Source organism: Arachis stenosperma, chromosome 5 (genome assembly GCF_014773155.1).
Source record: "Arachis stenosperma cultivar V10309 chromosome 5, arast.V10309.gnm1.PFL2, whole genome shotgun sequence".
Taxonomy (NCBI): domain Eukaryota; kingdom Viridiplantae; phylum Streptophyta; class Magnoliopsida; order Fabales; family Fabaceae; genus Arachis; species Arachis stenosperma.
In genome coordinates, this window is record NC_080381.1 from 65,989,870 (window position 1) to 65,999,349 (window position 9,480).

At 39.9% G+C, this 9,480-nt stretch overlaps 1 protein-coding gene across 1 annotated transcript; it reads right to left on the minus strand.

The window, feature by feature from the left end:
• Positions 1-539: 539 nt before the first annotated feature.
• Positions 540-1,414, minus strand: LOC130980859 (uncharacterized). The gene is made up of 2 exons (XM_057904499.1): positions 975-1,414; positions 540-861 (listed from the first exon to the last, which is right to left on the minus strand). The coding sequence occupies exons 1-2, from the start codon at positions 1,412-1,414 to the stop codon at positions 540-542; spliced, it is 762 nt and encodes a 253-aa protein (XP_057760482.1).
• Between the last annotated feature and the right edge of the window lie 8,066 nt (positions 1,415-9,480).

Sequence of the window (9,480 nt, forward strand, 5' to 3'; positions counted from 1 at the left end):
AAGCAATAATATGCATGGCCAGCCAATCTTTCCAACATCTGGTCAATGAATGGGAGAGGAAAATGATCTTTCCTTGTAATATCATTCGGTCTTCTGTAATCTATGCACATCCTCCACCCAGTTACTGTCCTTGTGGGGATTAATTCGTTCTTCTCATTGGAAATGACTGTCATTCCTCCCTTCTTTGGCACAGCCTGTACTGGGCTTACCCATGAGTTGTCAGAGATTGGGTATATGATTCCAACATTCCATAGCTTCATCACTTCTTTTTGAACCACCTCCTTCATGGTTGGGTTAAGTCTTGTTTGGGGTTGAACTACGGGTCTTGAATCTTCCTCTAATAGAATTTTATGCATACAAATGGCAGGGCTTATGCCCTTGATATCATCAATCGTCCAACCCAAGGCTGTCTTGTTAGCCTTTAACACTTCAATCAGCTTTGTTTCTTCTTCTCTATTCAAGGAGGAGTTTTTGATCACTGGCAGGGTCTCTGCTTCTCTAAGAAAGACATATTTGAGATGAGGGGAGAGAGGCTTTAACTATTGCTTTGGCTTCTCATCTGCCTTGCTTTCAAAGGATATTTCTACCACTTCCTCCTCTATGAAACCTTGTTCCACCTCTATTTCCACTTCTTGTTCTTCCTGGTTGTTATCTTCCAGTAGTTCCTCCTCCACTTCTTCTATTATTTCCACTCTCATGTGCTTTTCCTTCTCTAGAGGATACTGCATGGCTTTGAAGACATTGATGATTATCTTTTCATCATTCACCCTGAGGGTCATCTCTTCTTTCTCCACATCAATAATGGCTCTTGCTGTTGCTAAAAAAAGTCTTCCTAATTTCAGTGAGTCATTCCCCTTTCTCCTAAGTCCAAAATTACAAAGTCTGTTGGAAATATGAATTTCCCTACTCGGACCAAGAGATTTTCAATCACCCCCTTGGAAATCACCAGGGATCTATCCACTAGCTCTAATGACATCTGTGTAGGTTTCACTTCTTCTATACACAGACTTCTCATCATACACATAGGCATTAGGTTGATATTGGATCCCAAATCACACAGTGCCTTATCAATAATTATGCTACCAAGGTCACAGGGCAAGTAAAAGCTCCCAGGGTCTTTGAGTTTTGGTGGGAGGCCTTCTTGGATGACAACACTGCACTCTTGGGTTGGAATCACTGTCTCTTTCTCATTCCAGCTTTTTTTCTTGTTGATGAGCTCTTTGAGGAACTTTGCATATAGAGGCATCTGTTCTAGAGCTTCAGCAAGTGGAATGTTGATTTCCAACTTCTTAAACACTTCTAAGAACTTTGGAAACTGTTGGTCTTTGATCTCCTTTTGCAACTTTTGAGGGTATGGCAAAGGAGTGGTATAAGTCTTCACTAACTTCCTCTGTTCTTGTGATGGCTCCTCCATAATCTGCTTTCCCTTCTTTGAAGCTTGAAGTTCCTCTTTTTTCCTTGAGCCTTTCTTGGTTCTTTTCTTCAATTGTCACTTGCTCTTTACTGCTGGTCTTTTCATCCTCTATTGGCTTCTTGCTGGCTTCTTTGTCATTCACCAAAGTTCTTCCACTCCTTAATTGGATTGCCTTGCATTCTTCCTTGGGGTTGGGAATGGTGTCACTTGGCAGTGCATTAGGTGTTCCCTTAGCCACTGTTTGCTTGGATAATTGGCCAATTTGCCTCTCTAGATTCCTTAGTAAGGCTTCATGGTTCTTATTGGCTCGCTCTTGATGTTTCATCATCTTCTCCATCATTATCTCCAAGTTGGAGATCCTTTGAGCTTTTGGGGGGTGGTTGTGGTTGATTGTAGGATGTGGATGGTGGATGATAGTTATTTTGGTTAGTGGATGAATTGTTGGGTGGATAGTAGTTGGGTTGAGGTTGGTTGTTTTGTGGTATTCTGTATTGGTTTTGGTTAGTGTTTTGATGGTTTGTGTTTTTGGAATTATTTTGGTTTGAGTTTTTCTGCCAAGGTTGTTGGTTTTGGTTGTCTCCCCATCTCAAATTTGGGTGGTTCCTCCAAGATGAGTTATAAGTGTCTCTATAAAACTCATTCTGACCGGAACTTGATTGTGCACATACTGGACTTGTTCTTGCTATTGCTCTTCACAGTTTTCCTCATTTCGCCCCCATGTAGGTGATGGTTGACTTGTATTCACTGCTGCAACTTGGAGGCCATCAATCCTCTTGGCCATCATCTCCATCTGTTGTTGAATTTGTTGATGCATCACCTTGTTTTCAGCTAAGATGGTGTCCACACCTTCCAGCTCCAATACACCCTTCCTTTGAGCTGGTTGGCATTGCCTTTGATGATCATAGAAGTATTGGTTGTTTGTTACAGTGTCAATGAGATTTTGAGCCTCCTCGGCTGTCTTCATAAGTTGTACTGAGCCTCCAACAGAATAATCAAGTGCTTCTTGGGCTCTCAGTGTCAATCCTTCATAAAAGTTTTAGAGTCTATCCCATTCACTGAACATTTCTGGTGGGCACTTTTTTATTAGAGCTTTATATCTCTCCCAGGCATCATACAATGACTCTCCATCCATCTGAGTGAATGTTTGGACCTCTGTTTTGAGTCTGATGATCCTTTGGGGAGGATAGAACTTGGCTAATAACTTGTTTATTAGATCTTCCCAATTGTTGATGCTTTCTCTCGAAAATGACTCCAACCATTGAGCAGCCTTATCTCTCAGGGAAAATGGAAACAACAATAGCTTGTAAATATCAGGATGCATACCATTGGTTTTCACTGTGTCACATATCCTCAGAAAGGTGGATAAGTGTTGGTTTGGATCTTCCAAAGGACCCCCTCTATAAGAACAGTTATTTTGCACTAATGTTATGAGTTGAGGCTTCAATTCAAAGTTGTTTGCATTGACATTTGGAGTCAATATGATACTCCCACTGTGCCTTGGATTAGGAAAAGTATAGGAGGCTAGAACCCTCCTTTGAGGCTGACCATTGTTGTTAGCCACTCCCTCTTATGGATTAGGAGCATTTCCTTCCATATCCTGGTTCTCTTCCTCTGATTCCTCTCCACAAATGACCCCATGTCCTCTGGACTCGCTTCTTAGTTTTTGAAGAGTTCTCTCATCAATGTCACCAGAGGTGGGGACCTCTCTCCTTGCTTCTGTCATACACACAAAACCAGAAACAAAGAAACACAATCTACTCTATTACTAGAGTTATGTTAAAGTTAGTTTAAACAAAAATTCAAACAGTTAGTATGCTTAGTAAAAAGAAAAAGAAGATGCTTAAACTAGATTACCACCTTACTTAATCATTGTCAATCTAAATCAATCCCTGGCAACGGTGCCAAAAACTTGATGAGAGAAAAGTGATTCCACACAAACTCACCGGCAAGTGTACCGGGTCGCATCAAGTAGTAATTATTCACAGGAGTGAGGTCGATCCCACAGGGATTGATGGATTGAGCAACTTTAGTTAGGTGATGAATTTAGTTAAGCAAATAATTGATTATTTGAGTGATTTTGATCAACAGAAGTGAAATTGCAAGTAAACTAAGGTGAAGAATGTAAATTGGAGGTGTAGAAGAGATAAATTGCAGAAACTTAAAGTGCAAGAAGGTAAAAGAGCTGAAACTTAAAATGCAAGAAATGTAAATGACTGAAACTTAAAGTGCAAGAAATGTAAATTGTTGAATCTAAATTGTTGGGAAATATAAATTGCTTGAAAAATTAAAGGGATTTGGGTACTGGGATTCAAAATTTAACAAGGAAAATGCAAATTGAATTAAATCAGAGAGCTATGAGATGAAGAGTTTCAGCTCAGTAGCAAAACAAAAATGGAAAATTGCTTAATGAAACAAACAGCAAGAAAACTTAGCTCAACTATGAAATTTTAAAAGAGAAATTGAAGATCGAAGAAGAGCAATGAGATTAGAAAGTAGATCTAGATCTCAATCACTCCCTTAACCAAACAGAAAAGAAATTACAGAAGAAATGAAAATGAAAACAGCAAAGAAGATCTTGATCCAATTCTCCAATTCTCAGAACTAAATGAAAGGGAAGCAAAGATGATTCTCAGAATAAGAAATTTAATGGAGTTTTTCAATTTGAATTCAGAAAGCCAAAACAGAAAGTAGAAGTTTTAGAAGAAAGAAAATCAAAAATAGAAAGCAAAACTAGATCAAATCCCAATTCCCAAATTCAAAACAAATGAAAATTAAAAGTGAAAAACTTAAATGAGCTAAAGGTCCCTTACAAATCAAATTAACTCCTATTCATACACTTTCTATATTGGTCTTCAAAGCTTGGAGTGGGCTTTTCCAATTTGGATTTGAAGGAAAGTGGATCCGGGTGGCTTTGGCCCAAGTGGCATGGGTTGGAAGCATGCTCTAGTGGAGCACTCCATTTGGTTTTATGAACATTGCGTTCACTTGCCTTGCACCAAGTTTGGTGCGCGCTTGACCCCTCCACTATCGTTTAATAAGTGAACGTTGCGCTCCTTAATTGAGCGCTACACTTCATGCTTCAATGCGCATCTATCGCTTCCTTGGGTGCTCCCCCTTCGATCCTTGGTGTGGGTGTTGAGCTTCCTTAATTTCCTTGGGCAAGAGGCCCGAAAAAGGTAAGGATAGTGAACGTAGCGTTCACTTCTTTGAACACTATCTCCTTGGTTTGTTTTGAGCCTAGCTTCCCTTGGTTGAGAGGCACGAGAATGTTACCAAGAGTGAACGTGGCATTGGAATTTTTGAACGCCACCTTGGTTTGCTTCATGCTTGCTACAAGCCTTCCTTCCTTGGCTTGAGTGTCACGCAGAAGTTAACAAAAGTGAACTTGGCATTCACTTGTTTGAACGCCACCCTTGTGTTCTTGAGGGCGCCTTGCTTTCTTGGTGCCTTATGCCTGAAAACGTTCATTGCTTTGAACGCTACGTTCAATTTAGTGAACTGGGCTTCTTGTTGTGCTGCTTTGATGTATGCCCAGTGCTTCAGCGTTCACTCTTTTGCACGCCATGCTCCCTTGGTTGTGTGATAAACCCCGATTTCGTGGTTTATTTTGTTCTTATTTTGAAGGATATATTCACCTTTTCCCACATTTATTCAATGAAATAGCATGGTTTCGTAATTCTCCTTTGAATTGTGCTTGAATGTAAAAACATGCTTTTTAGGCCTTAAATCGGTAATTTTAATTCATTTTAATTCCATTCGATGCCTTGATGTGTTTGTTAAGTAATTTCTGGTCCATAAGGCAAGTATTGGATGGAAGAAATGAAGAGAAAAGCATGCTAAGAGGAGAATGCATGAAGAAACAAAGATTTCGAATGCACCAATGGACGCGCACGCGCAAAAGTGGTTTTCCACAAGGACGCACACGCGTACATACCACTTCGCGCGGATGAAGATTTCCCAATCGACGCGCACGCACACATGGCGCGTGCACGCCAATACTCTTACTTGGCCCACTTAAAGGCAAAACGCTGGGGGCGATTTCTGAGCAGCCCAGGCCCATTAGACTAGGTTTCTAACTTGTTTCTGAGTGTATTTCATGCAGAATTGAAGTCCAAGCAAGGGGGGAGCAATTAGTTTTAGCCAACATGAGCCTTTAGTTAGTTTTCTAGAGAGAGAAGCTCCCTCTTCTCTCTAGAATTAGGTTAGGTTAATTTCCATCTTAGATCTAGGTTTAATTCATGCTTTGATTTACTTTTTCTTTACAATTTCTTGTTCCTCTACTCTTTCTCTCTTTAATTTTGTATCTCATTCTTGTAATTGCTTACTTTGTTGTTGATGCATTTGTTTGTTCTTCTATTTTCAATTCAACGCAATTTATGATCCATGTTCTTTTAATTGTTGATTTGAGTTGTGATTTACCTTTCCTTGCAAATAGTAGTGGTAGATTTTATTATTTCTTACACTTTTACTATGCTTTTTGATGAGCGGATAATTTATACGCTTTTTGGCATTATTTTTAGGTAGTTTTTAGTAAGTTCAAGCTACTTTTAGGGATGTTTTCATTAGTTTTTATGTTAAATTCACATTTCTGCACTTTACTATGAGTTTGTGTGTTTTTCTGTGATTTCAGGTAATTTCTGGCGGAAATTGAGGGACTTGAGCAAAACTCTGAAAAAGGCTGACAAAAGGACTGCTGATGCTGTTGGAATCTGACCTCCCTGCACTTGAAATGGATTTTCTGGAGCTACAGAACTCCAAATGGCACGCTCTTAACGGCGTTGGAAAGTAAACATCCAGAGCTTTCCAGCAATATATAATAGTCCATACTTTATTCGGAAATTGATGACGTAACTTGGCGTTGAACGCCAAGTACATGCTGCTGTCTGGTGTTAAACGCCAGAAAAACGTCATGGATAGATCAAGCTCAGCCCCAACATACACCAAGTGGGCCCCGAAAGTGGATTTATGCATCAATTACTTACTCATGTAAACCCTAGTAGCTAGTCTAGTATATATAGAACCTCTTACTATTATATTAGACATCTTTGGTCTCAGTTTTGTTTTATTCTTCATCTTAGGAGATCTCGGGACGCCTAGTCCTTAGACCATGGGGGCTGGCCATTCGGCCATGCCTGAACCTTTTACTTATGTATTTTCAACAGTGGAGTTTCTGCACACCATAGATTAAGGGTGTGGAGCTCTGCTGTACCTCAAGTTTCAATACAATTACTATTACTTTTTATTCAATTCTCTCTTATTCTTAATCCAAGATATACGTTGCACAACACTTTGATGAATGTGATGATCCGTGACACTCATCATCATTCTCACCTATGAACGCGCGTGATTGACAACCACTTCCGTTCTACCTTAGGCCGGGCGCATATCTCTTAGATTCCCCAACAGAATCTTCGTGGTATAAGCTAGATAGATGGCGGCATTCATGGGGATCCGGAAAGTCTAACCTTGTCTGTGGTATTCCGATTAGGATTCCGGTATTGAATGACTGTGACGACCTTCAAACTCCTGAAGGCTGGGCGTTAGTGACAAACGCAAAAGAATCAATGGATTCTATTCCAACCTGATTGAGAACCGACAGATGATTAGCCGTGCTGTGACAGAGCATTTGGACCATTTTCACTGAGAGGATGGGATGTAGCTATCAACCAAAGGTGATGCCTCCAGACGATTAGCCGTGCAGTGACAGCGCATAGGACCATTTTCCTGAGAGGATTGAAAGTAGCCATTGATGATGGTGATGCCCTACATACAGCTTGCCATGGAAAGGAATAAGAAGGATTGGAAGAGAGAGTAGTGAAGTAGAGTTTCAAGAGAAGCACAGCATCTCCATACGCTTATTTGAAATTCCCACTCTTGATTTACATAAGTATTTCTATCCCTTTTATTTTCTTTTTATTATTGATTTTCGAAAACCAAAACTATTTAATGTGCCTAACTGAGATTTACAAGGTGACCATAGCTTGCTTCATACCAATAATCTCTGTTGGATCGACCCTTACTCGCGTAAGGTTTATTACTTGGACGACCCAGTACACTTGCTGGTTAGTTGAACGGAGTTGTGAATTCAACTGGTGCCATAATAATGATTTCATACAAATACAAAAGAATATGGATCACAATTTCGTCCACCAAGTTTTTGGCGCCGTTGCCGGGGATTGTTCGAGTATGGACAACTGACGGTTCATCTTGTTGCTCAGATTAGGTAATTTTCTTTTCAAAAATCTTTTCCAAAATTTTTCTTTTTATTTTTCGTTTTTCCAAACTATATTTTCGAAAAAATTAATAAAAATACAAAAAAAAAATCATAAAATCATAAAAATCAAAAATATTTTATGTTTCTTGTTTGAGTCTTGAGTCAATTTTTAAGTTTGGTGTCAATTGCATGTGATGAGCGGATAATTTATACGCTTTTTGGCATTGTTTTTAGGTAGTTTTTAGTAAGTTCAAGCTACTTTTAGGGATGTTTTCATTAGTTTTTATGTTAAATTCACATTTCTGGACTTTACTATGAGTTTGTGTGTTTTTTCTGTGATTTCAGGTAATTTCTGGCTGAAATTGAGGGACTTGAGCAAAACTCTGAAAAAGGCTGACAAAAGGACTGCTGATGGTATTGGAATCTGACCTCCCTGCACTCAAAATGGATTTTCTGGATCTACAGAACTTCAAATGGCGCGCTCTCAACGGCGTTGGAAAGTAGACATCCAGAGCTTTCCAGCAATATATAATAGTCCATACTTTATTCGGAAATTGACGACGTAACTTGGCGTTGAACGCCAAGTACATGCTGCTGTCTGGAGTTAAACACCAGAAAAACGTCATGATCCGGAGTTGAACGCCCAAAACACGTCATAACTTGGAGTTCAACTCCAAGAAAAGCCTCAGCTCGTGGATAGATCAAGCTCAGCCCAAACATACACCAAGTGGGCCTCGGAAGTGGATTTATGCATCAATTACTTACTCATGTAAACCCTAAGGGCTAGTTTATTATAAATAGAACTTTTTACTAGTGTATTAGACATCTCGGGACGCCTAGTCCTTAGACCACGGGGGCTGGCCATTCGTCCATGCCTGAACCTTTCACTTATGTATTTTCAACAGTGGAGTTTCTGCACACCATAGATTAAGGGTGTGGAGCTCTGCTGTACCTCAAGTTTCAATACAATTACTATTACTTTCTATTCAATTCTCTTTTATTCTTATTTCAAGATATACGTTGCACTTACTTTGATGAATGTGATGATCCGTGACACTCATCATCATTCTCACCTATGAACGCGCGTGATTGACAACCACTTCCGTTCTACCTTAGGCCGGGCGCATATCTCTTAGATTCCCCAACAGAATCTTCGTGGTATAAGCTAGATGGATGGCGGCATTCATGAGGATCCGGAAAGTCTAACCTTGTCTGTGGTATTCCGAGTAGGATTCCGGTATTGAATGACTGTGACGAGCTTCAAACTCCTAAAGGCTGGGCGTTAGTGACAGACGTAAAAGAATCAATGGATTCTATTCCAACCTGATTGAGAACCGACAGATGATTAGCCGTGCTGTGACAGAGCATTAGGAACGTTTTCACTGAGAGGATGAGATGTAGCTATCAACCAAGGGTGATGCCTCCAGACGATTAGCCGTGCAGTGACAGCGCATAGGACCATTTTCCCGAGAGGATTGAAAGTAGCCATTGATGATAGTGAAGCCCTACATACAGCTTGCCATGGAAAGGAATAAGAAGGATTGGAAGAGAGAGTAGTGAAGCAGAGTTTCAAGAGGAGCACAGCATCTCCATACGCTTATCTGAAATTCCCAGTCTTGATTTACATAAGTATTTCTATCCCTTTTATTTTCTTTTTATTATTGATTTTCGAAAACCAAAACTATTTAATCTGCCTAACTGAGATTTACAAGGTGACCATAGCTTGCTTCATACCAACAATCTCTGTGGGATCGACCCTTACTCACGTAAGGTATTACTTGGATGACCCAGTACACTTGCTGGTTAAGTTGAACGGAGTTGTGGAAAGAAAAAGATTCTCTAACAGTGCCTA